Genomic DNA, 23,740 nt, shown 5'->3' on the forward strand with positions numbered 1-23,740 from the left:
TCCCCATCCACCTGCCCTACTTCCCCAACACACATTCCTATTGTCCTTGTTATTTAGTCAGTCTGTTGTGTCCAATTCTTTGTGACCTCATGGACTATAGCATGCCAGACTCTTCCATCTGACACGATCCATCTCATCTTCTGCCATCCCTTTTTCCTTTTGATTTCATTCTTTCCCAACATCAGGGTCTTTTTTAACGAGTCCCATCTTCTCATTATGTGGCCAAAGTATTTAAGTTTCACTTTTGGTATTTGACCTTCCAGTGAATAGTTTGAATTAATTTCTTTAAGTGTATAACTGATTTCATCTCTTTGCTATTCAAGGGACTCTTAAAAACCTTTTCTAACACTATAATTTGAAAGTATAGATTCCAAAGTGCTCAATTTTTCTTATATTCCAACTCTCACAGCCATACATTGCTACTAGAAAAATCATAGCCTTGACTGCATCAACTTTTATCAGTGAGGTGATACCTCTGCCTTTTTAGTATGCTGTCCAGATTTACCATATATTTCCTTCTAAGGAGCAAGTGTCTTTTAATTTCATGGCTGTAGACACTGTCTGCCGTGATTTTTGATCCCAAGAATATAAAATCTGAGAGTGTTTCCATTTTTTTCTTCTCAGGAAGTAATGGGACCAGTTGCCAAGATCTTAGTTGTTTTCATATTAAGCTTCAAGCCAGCTTTTTATACTCTCCCTTTTCACTCTCATCAAGAGGCTTCTTAATTCCTCTTCATTTTATGCCATCAGAGTGGTATCATCTGCATATCAAAGACTGTTGATATTTCTCCTAGCAACCTTAATTTCAGCTATTGATTTATCCAGCCTGGCATTTGGCATGATGTACTCTGTGTGAAAGTTATATAACTAAGGCGAAGTATACAATCTTCTTGTACTCCTTTTCCAATCTTAACACAATCTTTTGTTGCATATTCAGTGCTAACTGTTGCTTCTTGGCCTGCATGCATGTTCCTTAGGAGACAAGTAAGATGATCTGGGACTTCCCATCTCAGTAACCACACCATCATATTGATTGACTACTGAGGGCTAAAAGCAGAAGAGATTAAGAGGTGGCATGAAAACGCAAAAGAGCTATACAAGAAAGATCTTTAACATCATCAGTAATCGTGATGGTGTGGTTACTGATCTAGAGCCAGACATCCTGGAGAATGAAGTCAAGTGGGCCTTAGGAAGTGCTGTTAGCAGTAAGTCTAATGGAGATAATGGAATTGCAGCTGAGCTGATTTAAAAATGCTAAAAGATGATGTTAGTTAAACTGTTGTACTCAGTATGCCAGCAAGTTTGGAAAACTCAACAGTGGCCACTGGATTAGAAATAATCGGTTTACATCCCAATCCTAAAGAAAGGCAATGCCAAGGAATGTTCAAATTACCAAATGATTTCACTTATTGTTTTATTATTTGTTGGTGTCTTATAACTTTGTTGCCTTCCCCTTGCCCAGTTCATTTTCTTCCTTAAGATTCTGGATCTCTTTTTCTAGTTGGCTGACTTTCTCTTCATAATCTTCTTATTTTTCTTGGATTGTTCTTACTTTTTAAAGAAATTGTCCCTCAATTTTTTTTATTTGATTTTTTGAAGGTGTGTTTTTGTTTGTTCTTTAGTTCTTCTATAAATTCTTTTTGGGCAGTTGATGGTAATGGAATGTTATTGTAAAGCATATTCCTTGAACCATTCTCCACTTACCAAGTTGTCCTCTAATCAGCACAAGTTAGGAGCGTATGCTTCACAATAACATTCCATTACCATCATATGTCATTGTTTGCTTATCCAGTTCTCTGCTGTAATAAAAAGTGTTGCTATAAATATTTTGGTGCATATGGGTCTTTTTGGTGGTTGTTGACCTCTTGGAGTATATGTCTGTCAGTAGAATCTGTGAGTTATAGAAACTGTGAATACAGTTCTTCCTTCGTTGCTTTTTAAGAACAAATTAACCTTATGTGGGGGTAGATGCTGTTCCTATGATGGGAAAACAAAGACAAAAGATAGTTTTCAAAGGGAAAATACAAAAATTACGTTGTGTGGGTGTGTGTTTCTATACATGCACATGCATATACCCTTATACCTAATAATTCAAAGCTGTTTTGATGATGAGTACTTAGCAGATTCTGGTATGAGTTTGTATCTTAGGTTGCCCTTCCCAGGATTCCCTGCTCTCTCCCCTACCCTAAACTTCTCCCTAAAAAGCCAGTGTGGAGGGAGAGAAAAAAACCAAATAATTTAAAATGCAGGAAATGTTGAATTAACCAGGTTTAAATTATTTCGTATTTTTGTATTAGCAGCTGGGCCTTATATAAGGTCTGGGGAAGAGCAGTTGTTTTAAACTGGCACATTATTTTAAATAAGCCAGTATCAGCTTATTAGAATACTTAGATCTTTATGCAACTGTAATAGATTCTTAAATAGCCTAGTTCACATAAATTTCCCATGCTCTTCCCCATGCCCTTTAATATGAAAGCCGTGATAGTGAGTGTCTATAGTTTGGGGAATAGTTTGATCCCGTATCAGTAGAATGTGTTTTTGGCTGTTTGCCTGGAGCCCAATTTCATTGAAGCGTAGTTTAATTTTTTCAGACCCTGGATGGACCAAAATTAACGTGATAGTGTATATGCTTGACTTTCCTACTTTTACCGAGTAACCATGTCATTTGTTGCTATGATAGTGATTTATGGTTGTGTAGTTAAAAGTATAGGGCAATGCCAGTGTTCAGATGCAAATAAGTTAAATTTTTCTCATGTACCTTCTTTGCCTACTATTTGGTTCCTTACCACCACCACCTTTTTTTTTTTTTTTAAATCTTGCACATATCTAAGCCATAAGTTTTTGCTAATTTTAGCAGGCTGGTTTTGATTATATATTTATCTTCAATTGTTTCAATTTCAGAAGACTTAAGTTTTCCAAAATAAAAAAAAAAATCCAGACCCATTATCTTTTTTGTAGTTTGACTGGAATGAAAGAAATATTTTGTGCATGTTATTGTCATACTAATGAATTATTTGATATTTGCTGTAATGCTACTATGTTATGCCCTATAAATTAGTTAAGAGATATTATTTCTGGGGAAATGGCATAATCTGTTCAGTCAGTGGTGAGAAGTGAGCATCCTTTGGAATAACTTTCTTTTTTCTTGCTATTTCACACTTAGAAGCAAGTTTCTGTAGGTGTCAAGTCAGCAATTTATTAAGCACCTGTCATGTGCCAGGCACTGTGCTGCAAGACTGTATAACTTAAGTAATAAACTAGATTAAACAATAAGCCAAATTACTTCTAGGAATTTGAATTCTGAACTTCTCAGCTACACCAGGGATGAGGCCACATGTCGCCTTGAAGCCGCGGGTTCCTCACCCCTAAGCTACAACATTTATTTCTGGTTCGGTTTATTTTTGTTGTAAGAATCATTGAAGTTCAAGGCTGTCACATCTTTTGTTACTGCATTAACATTAATGATCTACACACAGATGCCTACTGTAATAGGTAGCTTAAGCAGTTTCATTCAAAACAGAAGAGAAAGATGTTGAGAGATTTTTTGGGCCCTGTCAGTACTGGTCATACTGGCTGAATAATAGGAAGAAAATGATTAATAACATGTGCCCAATAATAATTTATGCTAACATTATCTGTGTCCACACACTGTACAGAATTGAGTCTTATCACTCATAGAAATCAGTTTTGCAGTAATTTACAACTGTCAATATTTATGAGAGAACTTCATGTTTTACCTGCACCTTGAATTTGTATGGATGAAGAAAGGAGAAACCTGATTCACCACTGTTGAGTTATTCCATTGTTTGTCTGTGATTGGAACATATATGGAGCAAAACAGAATCTTCTGTGTAGCATTTCTAAGTTAGTTGAAATAATCTGGTTATGTAAACTAAGGAATCTTGATAGTTTGATTAACAATCATGTAGGAAGCAAATTCTTCAATGAAAAGGTTAGTACAGGACTTTCCACTTTGGAGAACTGGGGGAACCCATAGTATCAGTCCAAAATGACTCCAGTGAAAGTAAATTTTCCTTATTTATCAAGGATCTAAGTTAAACTTGTTTAATGTTTATTCATTTGAGTCCTATTTGTTCTTGCTAACTCTGCTATTAGTTTGTTCTTGTTGAAGCTATTAACCGAGGTTAACATCCAGCCACTGGAATTTTATTAAGATTTTAATCAGAAGGATAAAGCCTGGTTTATGGATTGGCAAAATACTGCTAATGGTTTTGTTAGCAGTTTTTATAAATAACTCAGGGTTTGTGAACTTATTGACAGTTTTATAGACCTGGAATGCAAGGACCACCTATAGATAGAAGAATATATGCCTCTCTAACTTATTATAGTTGGGAGTAAAAAGGAGGAGGCCAAGCACGAATGGTAGAGATAAACCTACTCCCATTAAAAGGAGCCTTGATTTGTTTTTATTGATATCTGCTAGAGAAAATAAAACCTAAACAATTTTATTTTCTGTATGTAGGACCATACTGCTTTTTATTATAGTCTCAAAAAAAATCCTTGCTGTGTATTTTATTGCTTAGAAATACCTTAAATTAAAGCTTATTTGTGACATTGAATCAGGTGTTACCTTCAGTTTAATTTTGGTAATGATGCAAGCTGGGTTTTGATAATAGTTTTGATAATAGTTTTTGATAATGGTTGTAACCTTTCCACTTTGGAAAGCTTGTACAACCCAAGATTATAAGTATTGGCAGCAGTGGCATCTGCACAGGTGATGAAAAGGTTGTTAAAATATTAACTTTTAATAATAGAAGGAATAGAAGTGGTCACAGGTAGTTAAAGTAATAATATTCCTTACAGAAATCTTACTTAGTGCCTTTTAGGAGAAGCATACCATCACTTTAGATGTAGGATTTATGTTTTTTTAAACTACAGTATTTAGAAAGATTAGTGGTTTCATACATTCTCTACTGATATTGCTTATATATCCATGTTTAATGAGGTGCTGTACCCATTGCTCCATCCCTACCCCAAAATTATCACTTATTATTGACCTTCTGGTTGATAGTGTTGGCTAGGCTAGTCCTCATAGCAGGCATGAAATCTGCTGCTGAGTCCATATGATGAAGCCTTTCACATTGACAATGCCATCAAGAACTCAGCAGTATCTGCATACTGTGATTTGATTGTCTTCCCATAAAACATCATTTGATTATGCTGAATTTACGGTCCAGGCTTTCGCTTTAATGAAATAATAGAATTATTAGTTGTCATGTGTTTTGGATTGATGTTTGATAGACTATTTTGAAATTATTTCCAAACATGCATCCCCCTACCCAACTTTGGTCTTTCAAACCCTTGGTTAATTTCAAACCCCCAGATAAATCTTTACTGATGTTTTCATTCATAAGTTTTTGTGATGACTTGTTTAGGTCTTTTCCTCTTCTACCTTGAAGCTTTTACAGACATCCCTTTAGGGTTGAATAATAAAATAATTTATTTTTTAAAGTGTTAAGCAAGTTTGGAGAATTGCAAAAAGTATTTTTAATATATTCATTTTCTTTATTTTTGATGCTCTGCAATCACTACCATAAAACTTAGATTTTTCCCCCCTACCTATCCCCCACTACTCCCCTCCCTCCCCAAGACAGCAACAATTCTGTATAGAATCTACACATATGTTCCTATTGAGTACATTTTCTTTATAGTCATTCTGTGTAGAAGAACTAAAATAAATGGAAAAAATCATATAACAAACCAAAATATAATACACACACACACAGACACACACACACAAATGATCTGCTACATTCTGGGATTGAATTCCATAGTTCTTTCTCTGAATGTGGAAGGCATTTTGCCTTAGAAGACCATTGGGAATTGTTTTTTTTTTTTAATGTCCTTACATTGCTATGAAGATCCAAGTTTACCAAAAAAAAAATCTCACACACCGTGGTCATTGCTGTGCACAAAGTTCTCCTGGTTCTCTTCCTTTCACTCAGTGTCAGATCATATAAGTCTTTTCAGGCCTTTCTGAAGTCTTCCTGTTCATCATTTCTTATAGCACAATAGTATTCCATTACATTCATATACCATAATTTATTCAGCCATTCCCAATTGATGGGCATCCTCTTGATTTCCAGTTTTTGGCCACTACAAAGAGTGCTGCTATAAATATTTTTGTACATGTGGGACCCTTTCCCATTTTTATGATCTCTTGGGGATACAGTCCTAGAAGTGATATTGCTGGGTCAAAGGGTATGCACATTTTTGTAGCCCTTTGGGCATAGTTCCAAACTGCTCTCCAGAATGATTGGATGAGCTCACAACTCCACCAGCAATGAATTAGTGTTCCAACTCTCCCACATCCTTTCCAGCATTTATCATTTTCCTGCCCTGTCATGGCAAAAAATATTTTTGAAGTTCTTCAAAACTACTTGTGTATTTCCTGCTTCTTTCTGCTTTGAAAAGGGGCAGCTAGATGGTGCAGTGGATAGAGCACCAGTGTTGGAGTCAGGGGGACCTGAGTTCAAATATCACCTCAGACACTTGACACTCATTAGCTGTGTGACCTTGAGCAAGTCACTTAACCCCAGTTGCCTCATCCTGGGTCATCTCTAGTTATCCTGATGAATATCTGGTCACTGGATTCAAATGGCTGTGGAGAAAAAGTGAGGCTGGTGACCTGAACAGCCCTCCCTCACTCAAAACAAAGTCAAGTGCAAGTCATGTCATCACTTCTCTGATGGCATGGTCTTCTTCAACAACAAAAGACGAACACACACATTCTGCTTTGGAAAAAAGCTCACAGTTTAGGGTACGTGGAAAAAAGTATTTACCAATCCAATGGCACCATTTGACATCACGAATAGAACTTGTGTGGCAAAAGGGATGACTGTATGATGGGTCAAGATTCTAATTAGACTCTTCCAGTATGCATCATTAAGACAGATTGGGTTAGTTTCTTACTCATATATACCAGTCATTTTTTGGTATGTTTTGAAGCTGGAAGCTGGATCTGTGGGGAACATTCAGATCTGGAGAAAACTCCAGAAAAATAAGGCTAAGAAAATTCCTTGGTTGGTTTTAGTGGAGTGGGTCTGTCAGAAAATTAAGTGATAATTTTAGCTGGTATATGATGCAGGGCAGAGCTCTTTTTTTGTTCTAAGGATTTAGTTTGTTTTGAAAAAGCTTTATTCACAAGTTTCAACTCAGGCTTCATAGCTTTATTCCTATAAAAGTTTAGTCTTGAATAATTAATTTGAATGTGTCTATTCACTAGAAAATTGTATATTTTAACCATTTATACCAGGTTTTTCCATTTATAATAGATGGGAAGAACCCAAAGTTTTCTAATTTACAAGGTTAGGCAGGAAGTGAAAAATAAAGTAAAAGGTCCTGTGAATTTAATGTTTTTTGATAGTTTGCATATCAAGTCTAAATGTGAGGGCTGTCGTCTGTGAATAGAGTCCAAGAATTCATGAGGATGTATGAAGCTCCCTCCACTAGAATACAGTGATAGGGATTGTTTTCGTTCTCTGGTTTTTACCTTTTTTTTTTTTATTGGCCAGTCCAATACAAGATAATAGATACCAGAAGTCAAAACACTGTTGCATGCAGTCTGAAGTTATCCATTATTTAGTGATCTACTCCTAGGCTGGGAGGTTTTCATGTATTTACATGGCTGTAGAATAATCATATGTCTTTTTTCAGCTTTAGAAAATTCAACTTTCTGTAAGTTAACCCTCCTTTAGGATACCTCAAAGTTCTAATCTTAGCTTTGAGCCAGCAGTTATTTATAATGAGTGACACTAATTCAGTTGGCCCTTTTGTGGCTGAAGGGCAAGTTGAAAGTCAGAGGAGAGGATGGCTTAAAAGGGGGACCACCATGTGCCAACACAAGAGTCAGAATGAGGATAAGTTGTCTTCATATAACAGTATAGAATCTTAGAATGTTAATGCTAAAAAAGGCCTTAGAAATCATCCCCTAGGGATTTGAACCTGAGGTTCATGAACTTGTTTTTGTAAAAACTTAATAGCTATATTTCAGTATAATTTTTGTTTGTTTTTTAACTCTGTTGAATGTACTTAAGAGATCCATAAGTTTTAGAAGATTGCCAAAGGGGTCTGTGATAACAAAGATGACTAAGAGCCCTTGATCTAGTTCAGACCTCCATTTTTCTATATAGACTACTCAGTATCTTACACTGTCTAATCCCACTTTAATGCATTTGTGTAGGCAGTTCCCTTGTGCCTAGAGCACTCTCCTTTATCCCTGCCTGTTGGAAATGTATTTCTTTCAAGACCCAGCTATCACCTTTTTAGTGATGCTTTCTGAGATCTCCACCAGCTAAACATGATTGCTTCTTCAGAATTTCTCCTTTGCCTGTTTCACCTTCTTTTTTGTGCCATATTAGTGTACATGTCACAGTAGAGTGCAATGGAAAAAGTATTAGATTTGGAGTCAGAGGCTGTGGGCTCAGATTTTTGTGTACAGATCTTCTTTGGTCCTCAAGTTCTTCATCCATAAATTGAAGTGAGTTGGACTAGATAATTTTAGAAGTCTCTTCCAAATCTATTTCTCCTTTAAATGACTTGGAGATGCACATAATCTCCTTTTTCATTTCTATATCCCAAGTGCATAGTGGAGTACCTTATATATACATACTAGACAATAAATATTTGGATCAAATTGAACAACATTGTTATGCAGGTGTCCAGAGGCGAGTCACTCTGTGACCATGAGAACAGATTTTGCTCTTCGAAAATTCTGTGATAATATTTGAAGAGTGTTCTTCCAATTCTGTATCATTACGATTTTCAATAGAGAGCCTGCAAAGAAAAAAAATTACAGACAACAGAAATCTTGAGTAACTACATCAGAAATTCCATTTACTGTCTGAGGCACCAAAAGAACCAGCCCTTCCAGGGACTCTGAGATTAGGAGCTGAGTGCTTATTCCACATGCTGGGTGTTCTGGGGGCATATCTAATTTTTGGATACGTGAGTATGAGGTCACAGTCCTAGCCTTAACTGCTTAGTCCAGTCCAGACAACTGGACTAGAACCAGACCAAACTCAACCCACAGTTTCCCTTGTATTTGGAGTGAAAATCCCCTGTTCTAACAGCCCCAACCCCATTGAGAGCCGTGCTTAGTCATTGTAAGACTCTACATATTGGAGATCTCAGCCAACTTTTTTGTCTCTTTTACAATTTTACACACATTCTTCTGACACTCTAAAACCTCCATCCCTGACTGTACTTCTCTGTGCACTACAGTATAAGGTGTTCCTTCTCTCTTCCCTTCTTCTATCCTCCTTTCCCTCCTCTTCCTCACCATCCTCTCCACCCCACAACTGGACCAAAAGGATGAATAAACATTCTCTTCCTTCCCCACTGCTACTTCCAGACTATGTCCTTGCCACTATCACTCAGCCACTTTTCCTCTTTTGAAGTTAACTCCGTAAGTCTAGATCACCAGTCTAGATCATCAACCATAGGTCCTTGTTACAATCAACTACTAGCCTCTGTGTCATTCTCAAGATATTTCTGGCTTTCATCATCTCCCCAGTTCCTGCTGCCTTATTCAGAGACTTTTATATATATAGATATAGATATAGATGATCTCTCAAAGATTTCATTAGTCTGTTTAATTCCCATAACCTTTTCATTTTGCTTTACCCCTACATGCGAGATGATTCACTAAAGCTCTGCTCTCTTCAACTTTACTAACAATCTCTTTACTTTAAAATTCCATGACTTTTTCTCAGTCTTCATCATATTCTTGTCCTTTGTGCAGCTCTTGATATTGTTGATTACTCTTACCTCCTGAATATTATTTTAACTTGACTGCCATTACATAGCTTTCTACTGGTTCTCTTCCTACATTTAATTGCTACTTCTTAATCTTCTTTCTTAGTCTTCTTTGTGGGCAGCTAGGTGACTCAGTGGAGAGCGTGCCATGCCTGGAGAAGGAAGGTTCATCTTCCTGAGTTCAGATTTGGCCTTAGACACTGACTAGCCATTTGACCCTGAGCAAGTAACTTAACCCTGTCTGCTTCAGTTTGTCATCTATAAAATGAACTGGAGAAGGAAATGGCAAACCGCAGTGTCTTTGACAAGAAAACCCCAAATGGGATCAGAAAGGAACACCTTATAACTAAAATGACTGAACAACAAAAGCCCTCTTTGTATCATCTCTCTGTTGCCCAAGTATGGTTGTCCCCAGTACTCATCTTTTCTCTCTGCTTGCTTGCTAATCTCATTAGCTCCCCAAATAGACTAATTTATCCCTGTGCATCTGTCTTCCAAATCTTTTTAAATACAATTTATATATCTTATTTTTATATCTCCTGATTTTTCCCTTGTATTCCTTCCCTTTCCCTTCCAGAGAGCCATCTCATATGACAATAAATACATTGGAAAAAAATCTGAAAACATAGACAGGGGATTTGACCCCCTATATAAAGTAGGGAAGAATAGGAGGATGCATTTTCTTATCTCTTTTTTAGGGCCGAGCTTGTTCTTTGCAATTTTGAAATATTTACTTTTAATGTTGTTCTTTCTGTTTGCCTGGAATATCTTTATATCCAGTGCCAGTCTCTGTTCTGAACTTTTGCACTACATCCGCAGCTACTTGACACCAATCTGTTGTCCCTGATGGATATTTCCAACAGGACGTTGCATCAACACTTCAAATTCAATATGTCCAGTATAGAATATTGGCCAATCTCATCCTAATTTCTCTTATTTCTGTTGAAGGCACTATCTTCCTTTAGCAGTTACCCAAGTTCATATTAAACTTCAGAGTCATACTTTAAACCTCTCTCTCCCTCATCTGCCATCTTCAGTTAATTGCCAAACCTTATGTAAGTCTATACCACTTCAGTCTGTCTCTTGTATCAGTACCGTCTCTCTACTTGTATACACCCTCTATCATACTTATAGCCCATATCATCTTCAATCTCACTTGTTACCACAGTGACCTAGTTGATTTTCCTGTTTCCAGGTTCTTTCCTCTCCAGTCTGTGTTCCATATCAATCCCAGATTAATATTCTTGGGTTGCAGACCTACCTATATTCTCTCCTGCTCAAAAAACCCCTTGTGGCTTTTTTCACTCTTGAATAACATATAAAATACCCAGCCTGATATTTTAAGTGTCCCTCACTCTGATTCCATACTTTTCCAGTCATTTCATATTATTCCCCATCACATACACTGCATTTCAGCAAAATTATCCAACTCGAGTTATTCTAGTTAACTCACCATTCCAGCTTGCTTCTTCATACTTTGTACAGGTGGTCCTCTATGCTGGAATGTACTTCCTCCCTTATATGACTCAGAATCCCTCCTTTCCTTCAAAGCTAACTTCATTTGACCCTAGTTGTTAGTGCTTATTATTTTATTAAAGATTATTATCCTTATTAATCTTGTTTTTACTTGTCTGGGTACATATTATATTCTTGTAAAATATAGTAAACTTATTGAAAATAGTGTCACTTTTGTATTTGTATTCCTAGCACTCATAATAATTCCTCTTAATATTTGTTGAATTAAAGTTGTATTGAACCCTACTACATATGTGATGCTATAAGGGACGATGAAGATTACATAGTACGACTGTGACTCAGCCACTGTTCTTTGCAATCTTAGTGTGTTAAATACCTTAGAAAGGTTGTTATGGGAGGGGACAAAAGGATTATTGACATAAGGTTGAGGTAAAGTAATGACATGACAAAATTAAGGAAGCATAATTATCACAGTATATTCCATTTATGTAGTAGCTTTTCTCAGAAGAATTTGAGGTACTTATGAATACCTGAGATAATGAGCATTTTTGAAATGTCACAACATTGAAAAATAGTCAGGAGGGAGAATAGCAGGAAGAAAAAGACTAAAAACAGAAGTTGCACGTGAAGGAAGCAGCCATGGGATTTCAAACCATTGTTGTTCATTCGTTTCAGTCATGTCCAACTCTTTGGGACTCCATTTGGAGTTTTCTTGGCAAAGATATTGGAGTGGTTTGTTACTTCCTTCTCCAGTTCATTTTACAGGTGAGGAAACTAAGACAAATGGAGATAAGTGATTTGCTCAGTCATAGAGCTACTAAATATCTGAAGCCAAATTCAGACTTAAAGATGAGCCTTCCTGACTCCGGGCCTGGCACTCTGTCTGCTGTGCCACCATGCTGCCCTTATGCCATGGTAACTAACGAATGCAACAGTCTGCTTCTTCTTGGCTCATGCTATTGGGTATTGTCAGTCTGGTGGCAAGGACTGTGTGGGCCTGAGATTGAAGACACCTACAAGCCAGGTCCCAGAATTCTAAACCATTCTACTTTTTCCTCACCAGTCACACCCAGTATTCTATGCAGCTTTAAAATTATTCTTTAAGAACTTGTGCCAAGTAAGATATGTAGGCATCTAGGAAGGCTTTACATGAAAATAATAACAATAGTAATAGCATTTATATAGGGCATTAAGGTTTACTAGGCTCTTTACATATGTTATCTCCTTCAACTTTAACCACTCTCTGTCTCTCTAATAAATGGAAAGGGAAGGGTTTGTAGTGGAGTGGTGTGTATAATGATCTTTCATTACAAAAACAAACTAACTCTAGTTCTTAATTTCCTCCTTATGAGATCTAGACTCATTCACATTCCTAGACTTCTCTCTTTTCTTTTATGTATAATTCTCCAACCTTTTATGTATTTTTCTCTAGCTTCATATATAGTCTTTACAACTAAAGTGAAATTTCTTGGAGGAACTCAAAGACCCAGTTATCAGTTCTCCCCCAGTGCATCTACAACAATATTTTAAAAAACTGTTTTGTTGATAACTTTTGTAAAATATTACTGTTGCTTCCCAATAAATTCTGCCCTTGTAACCAACATATATATAGTCAAGCAAAGCAACATATATACCACGTCTGACTGGGTATCTTTTATTCCATATCTGTAGTCCGTCATCTGTCTAACAAGAGAAGGAGGGAACTGTACTCCATTGACCCTCTGAATTGACACCATTTTCTCAACTTCTTTTTCTCTATTTAGATTTTCAGAAGAAACAGCCAGATGATGACTCCACTCCCAGTACAAGCAACAGCCAATCAGATTTGTTTTCCGGAGAAATGAACAATGACAACAGCAATACCTCTTTAACTACACCGACTGTTAACTCTAACCAGCAACAGCTTTCGACAGAATTGAATGTAACTTCCACAGGCAAAGAGGAGTGTAAGTCCCTACCCTCTGAAATGGGAGAAGGGTGGAGCTAGCCTGTGACCAGTACTTTTTCCACTTTGATACCCAGGTCTAAATCAAAATACAGTAACACTTCAATTGAAGAGACAATAGAACAAGAAACCTAGTCCAAGAAATCTGGCAGATATAAAGGAGTTGAGAGAATGGGAATAGAGAGGGTTAGGATCAGGTGAGGACGTTCCCTCCGCCAGTGCAGGTAATACCTTGTAGTCTTAGAGTTTCCCAGAATACTGAGAGGTTAAGGGACATGAACCCGGATCTTCCTGGCCAGCTAGAGAGCATCTCTCTGGGTTGAAAAGGCAAGTTAAAGAAGGATTTGTGTTTGTTGTTATGGTTGTATTTAAGGTAAAGCAGAACTGAGTATGTGTTTCTAGACCTAACCTAAAGAAAATCTGGTAGAGAGGGAAATGGTGGTAGTTTATTTGTGAGAAAAAGGCACTTTCATGGAGAGGAAAGAACCCTAGACCTATTATCAAGAGATCAAGGTTTGGTTACTGCTTCTGGTTTTTAACTGTGTGACCACAGGCAGTTCCCTTCATTTCTGAAACCTCAGTCTTCTTATCTGTAAATTGGAAATAAGGCCTAGAGCTGCTTCTTTAGGGCTTCTGTGAAACTCAAATGAAATAGTAGATGTAAAGCATTTGGTAAACTTAAATTTAAAGCCATATATGTGGGGCCTCCCGGAATACTTTAAGAAAGAGGCTTTAGAGTACAAATGGAAGAGTAATGCAGGTGAGAAAAAAAGTTAGAGAAGGAGGAAAAGATAGGTAATGGTAGAGAGATTTTGAGATGGAGCTAGTTGCAGTGTTTTCATGGCCCAGTTTCAGATAGGACAATATGAGAAAATTTATCAACAGAATAGGTATGTCATAGGGTATAGTAAATGTGAGCTGTGAAGGAGTGGGTAGTTGGGCTAGGACAGAGCATTGGGCCTGGAGTCAGGAAGACCTGAGTTCAGATCCAGCCCCAGACAACTTAATAGCAGTGCGATCCTGGACAAGTCACTTCATCTTGTTTGCCTCAGTGCCTCTTCTATAAAATGAGCTGGAGAAGGAAATGGCAGACCACTCCAGCGTCGTTGCCAAGAAAATCCCAAATGGAGTCACTCAGAGTTGGGCACAACTGAACAAACAAACAAAAGTTGTTTGGAAGAGATACAGGAAAAAAATGAAACTGAAATGAATAAGCTTAATGGCAACAGATCAAGTCAGGTCTAGTGTTAGAGCAGCAAGAATTAATAGGGAGAAGAAATTGGATGAGTGGGATCATAGAATCTAAGGATTGGAAGGGACCTTGGAATTTGTGTATGATCCAGTACTTATCAGAACTCGTGGTTACAATTTTGAAAGTATTCTGGATGAATAGGTGAAAAATAAGGAATAAGGTAAACTTTTAAAAGATTAATAACCAGATTCCATTTGAAATACTTTGTAGTAGTAAGTATGTCTTATAGCATCATACTGTATACTGATGGGTACTAGAGACTTCAAAGTTAGGTAGGATTTCTGGACTGCCATAGCTCTAGTTTAGTTAAAATTATATGTAAGCAAAAGCACTGAATTTTGCTTAGAATGTGTATAATTTTCGCAAATCACTTCTGACAAGAGGGTCTCTGGATTTGCCTAATGACTTTTTGTTTTGTGAGTATGTTGACAAGAATTTAAAGGAAAGTAGTGAAAAAACAAGTACATTAATTCTCTTGCAAATAATGTAGAATGAGAAGGAATAAAAACATTGACAGTATAGAAAGCAGTAAGGGGATTTATTGAAATAATCTGTTTTGAAGGCCTGGTAAATCAAACTAATAAATTCAAAATGAGAAAAACCCAAGATGATACTGTCTCTTTTACACAGGCCCACTCCACTTTCTCAGCCTTCCTTTGTACTTGCTTCCCAAAAAGGGACTTCTTGAATATTTTTGCCCTTAGTACAGCATCTTGCACAAATGACAGTGTTTCAAAATGGTATCACTTCAGATGTTTGGGAAGGGCAAACCACTTATTTCCAGTAACATTTTATAAAAAAAGAAAATAGTACGCAATGTGTAGAGCAAATGAAACAAAACAACAACTTAGGTTTACTACCTCTCTCATACCTGTAGAATTTTTACTGAAAGCTTCTGGTTTGCCAAAAGAGTTGGTTCTTAACTCCATGGAAGGATATACCCAAATTGTTCTTAAAATATTCCAGTGAGATGTTTGGATCTTTGCTATAAATAGAAATTGTCGGATCACCTTCAGTCATGAGTGGGTAGCATTTGTTTTTGTCTTATTTTCTGAAAAGCTAGTTAGGCATTTATTTGGAATATTAAGTACTGCCTGTAAAAATTAGAGTATTTGGAATATTGTGTGCTTTAAGACTACTGAAATCATTTTACAGATAAGACAAGCACAGTATGGAAATAGACACCAAGAAGACTAAAGTGGATGTGAATGCTAAAAAAAAATTATAGAAAAAATTAATTTTTTGTTATTAAGCTTTCATTTGAAAATGCTGCTTTGAACCATCTTCATTAACATACTTCATCACAGTACCTGGCACATAGTAGGTGCTTAATAAGTAGGTTTGGTCCCAGTGGTCGAAATTGAATTAATTTGAGTAATGACATTTATTGTTGTTTCTGTAGGACCTAGAGTCTGGTTGTGTCTATCTCATTCTTTACCTTATCTTTCTCTTGCAAAAGAATGAGGAAGCTAGATGCACAGTAGGTAGAGCACTGCACCTGGAGTCAGGAAGACTAGAGTTCAAATCTGGCCTCAACTAGCTGTGTAACCCTAGACAAGTCAGTTGACTTCTGCTTCAGTTTTCTCATTTGTAAAATGAGGGTAATAATACCTGCTTCCCAGGGTTGTGGAGGGGATCAGGTGAGATAATAATTGTAAAACACTTAGCACAGTGCCTGGAACATAACAAGCACAATATTAGTGGTAATAATGGTGGTGATGATTATATTATAGCTTGTCCTTGGCAGGTTCTTCCTTAGGTCTTGGGCATGTGTTGGGCTTCACTGGCTAGATGTCTTCAGTTCTGTATAACAAACCTAGACCTTTTCCTGGAAATTAGCATTGTTGCTATTGGGCTAAACCAGATTTTGTTCTCTTTTACTGATGTTGAAGTTCAAGACAAGTATATGAGAAACATGTTAAATTCCTGAACTTTCAGAAATAAAACTAATTTTTTCTCTCTTTAGGATGAACTTTTAGATAGAGTCTGCCTAATCCAACCAGATATTTGTGAAATGGGGTACTTCTTGTAGTAGAGCATTTGGAAAATATTACCTTTTTTTAAAATAAAAATTCATTATAACTTCCTGCTGGGCTGGCTCTAAGTGAAATATGGTGGTGAGATGTATTTACAGTTCTCTCTGTGTCTCTTTCTTCCCTTCTCTCTAATGAAGCTCAAAGCATCATACCGTTTATCAGAGATAATTATACAACAGATGGAGCTTTTTTGATATATAATAGTCTCAAAGTGGAAAATTCTTTCCCATAATGAAGAATGCCCAAACTTGAAATGTCTCCTTTGATTTTAATTTAAAGGTGTTTTTTTCCAGTACATTTATTTATCTTGTTGATAGTTCTGTAAAGCATACTGCTTTCATTAGAGCCATGTTCTAAGAAGATTGATATTTTTGCAGTACAGTATGACGATGTACAGCTGCATGCTGCATTGAATAGAATGACTGTAATTCAGGGCAAATCAATGTATGAGACCATTAAGTTAATCCCTGTCAAAGTGTAAAAGGACTGAAGCATTCAGCAGTGTTTTCTTACAAGAATTATTCAAGATGAAGTATTTCTTTCCCAATCTCTCTCTTCTATAATGCTAGCTAGATTGGAACTTGTTTAACTGTTCTGGTTTTCATCTTAAGTTCCAGTTCCATCATCTACATGTCTTCTATGCCTGCATCGATAATAATAATGATCTTCCTTAATAGAAAAGGAGAGAGTATTCCACCAGAGATGTCTTTCCAGACTATCAGTCCATCTCTGGTAGATTGCTCTCTACCCAGTTCTCTTCAACATTTTATCAGTAATATGAGTGCAGTTATCAAATTGTGTTTATTAGATTTGTCGATGATGGAATTTGAATCCAAAATCATTTCCGTAGCCTGAAACAATAGGAAGAAGCTATTAAGATTAAATTTAATAGGAATAACCATAAAGGCTTGCACTTAGGTTAAAAAAAATAAAATGCCTAAGTATGAGATGAAGGTGGGGGATACTTGATTACTACTATAGTCAGTTCATGTGAAAAAGATCTGGCAGCTAAAATTTTTAGGGTTCTTAACCTTAATGATCTTACACTGCATATGCGTACATATATACTTATGTGTATATATGTGTAAGTATATATATGTATATAGCGTGTGTGTGTGTGTGTGTGTGTGTGGTTCTGTGCAAAGGTGTTTATAGCATCATTCTACTCTGTCCTTATTGTTCCTCATCTAGATGCCAGTTTTGGACATTGTGTTTTAGAAGGGATACTGATAAGCAAGAGGATGTTTAAAAGAGATTGATCAAGATGATGAAGGGACTTGAAATCATGCCTTGTGAGAACAGACTTAAGCACATAGGTATCTATCAAGAAGAAAAGCCATAGGAAAGGCCATGATGACTGACAGCTCTGAAATATTTGAAAGGTTTTCCTGTAGAAGAGGGATTACACTTGTTTTACTTGGTGCCACGGAGAATGTGGAACGATAGGTTAAGCAGATTTCACTTCAACCTATGTTAAAGTAATTCCAACTTTCCAGAAATAGAATAGAGTATAGAGAATAGAATTCCCCATTTTTGTGGGAATGTGAATCCCCTTTTATTGGAGATTTTCCAGAAAAAGTCAGATCTCCCATTTGTTTGGGAATTTTTAAGATAGAATCATGACTTGAACAGGAGCTTGGACTGGCTTATCTGTGTGATCTTTTATAACTCTGTGTTTCAGTGACTTTTGGTATTTTATTTGAGACTTTGATAAAGGGTATCTCTGCATTTTTTGCTCAAGTTGCTCTTGCTCAAGCAACAAGCCTATATTCCTAGTCGTCTGTTTGATACTGTAGTCCTGACAGCTAAAGAATGTAGCCTTTTCTCTATTGAATTTTGAGATTAAGTATTTGACTTGAAATCAGTTCTTCAGTTTCCAATGACAGAAGTCTCAGTTTAGAGTGGCACCTCTTTCTTAGCCTTGCACATGACTGCCTCCCTGGAGCAGCCAGGTGAGCAAATCCCAGTTTGAGTTCTTTTACCATCTGGGTTTCTTCTGTAACAACTAAAGACCAGTTCATTTTTGCTATATGACTTCATGAACACTTACTTTTTCTGGGTCTTCTTGAGATTACCCATAAATTGTTATGCAGGCTCAGTATTTGAAATAAGTTGAGACTTCTTCAGCTTTATTCCCCCAAGTAGATATTCTTTATGTGCTAATTTTAAAAGATACTCTTTGCTTTGCTGTGAAAATAAAGGTCACAGTGAACAATCATACTTAACATAGCTTCAGCCTTTCCTCCCTCTCCTTTTGTCTAATTGTTTACCTTTTACGTAGATGCAGAAACATTCACATTGTGCTTGTTTTAAACAGATTCTAAACTTTAATGTGACAGAAATGCCAGGCTAGAAACAGACTATACTCTTATTGCAGAATGTTGTTTGATTTTTTAAAGCATTACTCCTTTTGTGTTACACAGACTTATTTTAGTTATCATGTGAATGCCTTCCCCTGACAACAATGGGGTATTACACCAAAAAGGGAATAGATGTTCCTGGAATTTTTTTAACATGAATTTCATTGCCAAGCCCCCCCTTCATTTTTCATTAATTGTGAAGATGAAACTCTGAGTTAGATGGAATAGAGATGTCTGTTTTCTACTCTTTAGTGTGTATTTTGGGTTAGTTTTTTTTGGGCAGAGGGAGTAAGGTTGAAGTTAAAAATCTGTTGTGCTCCTAAAGACCTAATATGTAACATTTTATAAGATTAAGGCCAGAGCAAGGCTCTTATAGTGACATCTCTCAGTGCTTTCAGCTGATGTACAACAGCCATTTTACAGAAGGGATAAGGGACCACTTCATTCAGAATTCATTTTTTAAAACCTTTCTAATAATATCTGGGATCTGAATAGAAGGTAATCTTTTCTGTATTTCTCTGAAGTCTCTTGTTAAGGGCATGCACAAAGCCCCTTCCCATTCAGAAGAAGGGATCTCTCAGCAACAGATACAGACAGAAATTCAGAGGATACTGAAGTGCCTGAGTGTACTCTGCCTTTGACTGGGTCAGAAGAAAAAAAACTTCAGCATTGATAGGTTTCAGTTGATGTTGCTATGAGAACCATTTTTGCATTTCTGAAAAAATCCAAACATGGAAATCTTAATTTCCTTTAAAATAAATATCTAAATCGAACAGCTATGGAAATTGGTGAAGTGATAACCAGATGCTTTACTATAATGATAAGATTGGTGAAAAATTTAATTAGCCACTTTGTATTCTGACCCTCCAAAATAAACATTTTTTCAGTTTTAAACCAGTAGGTGGTAGCACACTTTACATTTCACTTAGCCTTCCAATACTTAATCATTTTGGGGGGTTTTAGTTTTATGTGTACTGTTTTTATATATTGAAAATCCTTTGGAACTCCTTATGTAACTTTAACAATCTTAAGATAATTTAGTAGTTCAAATTACTCTTAGTATAGAACAACTGAGCAATGAATTCTTACTGTGGCTATAGGTTTTACTTGATCAACATCAAATGAAAAACCACAAACACTCATAAAAGTTTTGAAGTTGATGATACTATTCAAAAAATTCATTTGAAAAGGGAGCAAGAATGCCAGAGACCTCTTGTGTTCTCATTGAAGCAAGTATTTGATGTTTTCCTTCTTCCTTCTATAAGTAAGTAATGTGGTTGTCCTGACTTCAAAGTTTGTCCATTATTCACTTTGGCTGCTTGTTGAGTGAAAGAAAAAACAATTTCATTAGGAGAGTTAACAAGTGTCACTGACCATCTTTGCCAGTTGCAGTGACCATTGCCTACCAAACAGATCAAGCTGTCAGGCAGAGTTTGAAGGAATCAGATAAAAACATCAACTTCTAATCTGTTGGAAACATGACCAACCATCTGTACTACTTCTTTAGAAAAAGTTTTTGATATCTTTAGTTTTCTTATTTCATCTCCATTTCCAGATAAATCCCTTACCTTTTCTCTACCCATAAAGCCATTCCTTACAACAAAGAATGAGAGGAAAAAAACATAGTTCAGCAAAATTAACCAATAAGTCAACTAAGTCTGATTGTTTATGCAGTATTCTCCATCCAAAGATTTTTTTTTTCTTCTCTAGAGTCATTGGTTATTATAAATAGATAGTATTTGGTTTGGTTTTCTGTTCTTTCCATTTACTTTGTAGTCACTGAATCACTTTACTTCTAAATGACAGTATGATTCTAGTAACTGCTCTTGACCTGTAAAGTATTAGCCATATAAGCTATGGACTGTGTCATTAGCATTCCATTCCCACCACTCACTAATCTATGGAGAGTGAGTGAATTACTTGTGGTGACAGCTAAAGGAAACTCATGTAGGCCCTTATCCCTTAATGAATCTTCCCATGCTGGACAAATTGAAAAGATGTCTAACTTCATCTTACAACCCACACTACATGTAACTTCCACAGGAATAGGGGGAAACCTAGGGAACTTTATTTTCTTCACCTAGGAAGAGGATTACTGGAGGGAAGAAGGGAGAGGGAGGAGTTGCCTAGCAATGTATTTGGTGAATAAAATAAAAGCATTTTGAAGTGAAACACACTGTGTGTGCAAGGTAGTTACCACAGGGCTAGTTCTGACACACCTCCAAGCTGTAGATTCTTCCCTTCTGATATCAAGTGGTGAATTGGGATTAGAATTCTGCTTGCATAAATTCTTAGCATTGTATTTGTTTGTCTAGTCTATTTCAAGTAATAACATTTGCAAATGGTTTAATTCTGAGTTTTTTATTTGATGGGAAAGAAGAGCTATTGCTATTGTGGAATTCTTTCTTGAATTCTTCCTCATTATATCTTTATGTATTTCTGCTTTTAATCGATGATTCATTTTCAAACTCAATTATATAGACAGATTAGGTGTATCCTCTCTGATTAAAGCAGTCCTTGAATTGCAGTTTGGGGATGTGATTGGAAGTTCCAGGGAGCATTTTTCCCTGAATTACACCCCATCTCTTATTGGCTCAGATTTATTTGTTCCTTAATGTAATTCAGTCAATGTTAAATTCTAAAATGGTCAGTGTCTTAAAGATTTTTGAAGAAAATGTCATTGATAAAGAAATGATTAGATGTTTCCTAGATTTTCAAAAAGACGTGAATTTCTTAACAGAACCAGATGATAATGAATGGTATCTGTACTAGAGAGATTTTTTTTTTCAAGAAACTATTATCAGGAACTTTCCTGATTATGTAATTCATTATCTCCAAATGCTGGGCATGAATTGTACCTTTAAAATCTGCTGTCCAAATCTCCCATTAAGAAAATGGTATTTGAAGGTGTTTGGAGATACGAAGGTAAACATCATACAGATTATGTTGAAGTGGAATTGACAGGTTACTTACAAGGGGATAATGCATTTCTAATTAGTCCACAGTGCCTTTAGTGGGAAATTAATTAGGCCTTGTTATGTAAATGTCATGTTAATTAAACAAGAATATTGAAGTGTAATAAATCTGCAAAAGGAATGGCTATTTTTGTGTATTAATGTTTTACAGAGTTACAGAAGACCAGTAAAGTGTTTGATTATTGAGATACAGGCAGTTTTTAGCTGACTGACTGCTTGACAATCCATTTTTCCTAATTGATATCTTTAGTGCACAGTGTTATAGCAGCCAAGGATGGCCAATGATACTAGGAGCCAAAAATAACCAGGCATTGCAGCTTCATTAACAAACTGTCTGAGTAGGTTTTTGGTATGTGTTTTCAAGGTTAAAGGACAATGCTACTTCTGTGGGACAAGTTCTTTGTTTTTGTGTGACTAAAACCTTTGCTGGACAGTGTACTGTTGCCATCTGGAGCACTTCTTCCTTAAGCAACAATCTCCTTTTAGATTACGCTAGCAAAGGGACCTCTGTGGCCCTTGATGCAGATAATGTATCTGTAGTGTGGTGTAAGTGAAAATGTGAATATCTGCCTGCTTTGACTTGATGTGTGAGTGTTGATATTTAATGTGTTTACTTAACCTTCCTTTTTAAGGTTTACCATGCATTGAATACACTGATTTGACCTCTGCTGTTACCTTCTTTAGGATTGAAATTAGAACTGTTTGTGCAGGAAAATGTTATCTAGTTGCACATGGTATAAAGATCTCTAGTTGTAGGGGAAGCACAACAAAAGAATTCAGCATCGTAGTTATAGTGTGCAGTTGCAAATGGGATCCATAGTGGCACTGCATTATGCATGACAACTTTACAAGAACAAAAGGCAACCCTAGAAGAGAGTGCATAGGGCATTCAAACTTAACTGATTGTAAAGCTTATACACTATGCATTATTTGCATGCAAATTTCAAAGTTTAAATAGTTGAAACTTGACACATCACACAAAAAGTAAAATATTTCTACATAAAATACCTCCTGCCAGATAGTAGTTTTGCAATGAATGTCTCCTGAAAGTGCAGAAATAGGAAAACTGATCAAGTACTTCCTAGGCTTGACAGAAAAAAGTGCAAGGATTTATCATGATGTTTGGCTGAGAATTAGATCAGCTATAGTTGACCTTACTGTCACTACCTGCCTTAATTTTTTTTTATCTCCCAGGAGGTGAAGAGAAATGAAAATTTAAGTGAGGTAAGATTGTCAATCTCCATGGACTCCATGATATCTGAGGCCTAATCTCTACAGGCCTCACACTGATTAAAATCTTGGCCTCACCTGTATAAATGATTCGAGGTCCTAGAAAAACATGTCCTATGATCCTAAAAGCATAGGAGAGCTGAAAAGGGGACCTTAGAAGATGCCTACTTCAACCCTTTCATTTTATAGATGAAGAAAGTAAAATAAAGTGCCTTTTCTAAGACCACAATGCAATAAATGAGCCCAGGTCCTTATGCCAAGTTCAGCACTGTTTCCATTTACACCAGACTGACTCTCTGATCTGCCTAATCTCCATATAAATAAATGGGTTCTCAGTGTTACTCACCACGTAGAGTGGTTGCAAAACTAGGTGAAAACAATTCATGGGAAAATGGAGCTTTTGGAAAAGTTGCTTTCATAACACCTCATAGGCCTTTTTTCAAGTCCTGTTGTGGTTCAAGAGAATTCTGGAATGAGAAAATCCCAGTGGCCCTATGTTAGAGTCTCAGTTTTGAATAAATGTCCTCTGATAATGATACAGACTCTTGGCCTTCACTCTCTTACTAATCATTTCCAACTTACAAGAACCATTTAGCTAGAACCACATAACCACTTATACTTCTTTTTGTGAGTAGTTTGAAAGGCATCCCTTCAAATTTCTCTTGTCTTACAATCTTTTCTTTTTATAA

At 36.4% G+C, this 23,740-nt stretch overlaps 1 protein-coding gene across 4 annotated transcripts in view; it reads left to right on the forward strand.

Annotated features, from left to right (window-relative positions):
* ZFAND3 (zinc finger AN1-type containing 3) overlaps nucleotides 1–23,740 on the forward strand; it is a 382,986-nt gene that overhangs the window by 247,933 nt on the left and 111,313 nt on the right. For 3 of the 4 annotated variants that reach the window (XM_072641978.1, XM_072641981.1, XM_072641979.1), the window contains one exon: nucleotides 13,017–13,199. In XM_072641978.1, coding sequence (XP_072498079.1) covers nucleotides 13,017–13,199 — 183 coding nt within the window. Of the gene's footprint in view, nucleotides 1–11,915; nucleotides 12,019–13,016; nucleotides 13,200–23,740 lie in introns of those variants that run through there. The other variant, XM_072641980.1, reaches the window with a different exon arrangement.

Source organism: Notamacropus eugenii, chromosome 2 (assembly GCF_028372415.1).
Source record: "Notamacropus eugenii isolate mMacEug1 chromosome 2, mMacEug1.pri_v2, whole genome shotgun sequence".
NCBI classification, from domain to species: domain Eukaryota; kingdom Metazoa; phylum Chordata; class Mammalia; order Diprotodontia; family Macropodidae; genus Notamacropus; species Notamacropus eugenii.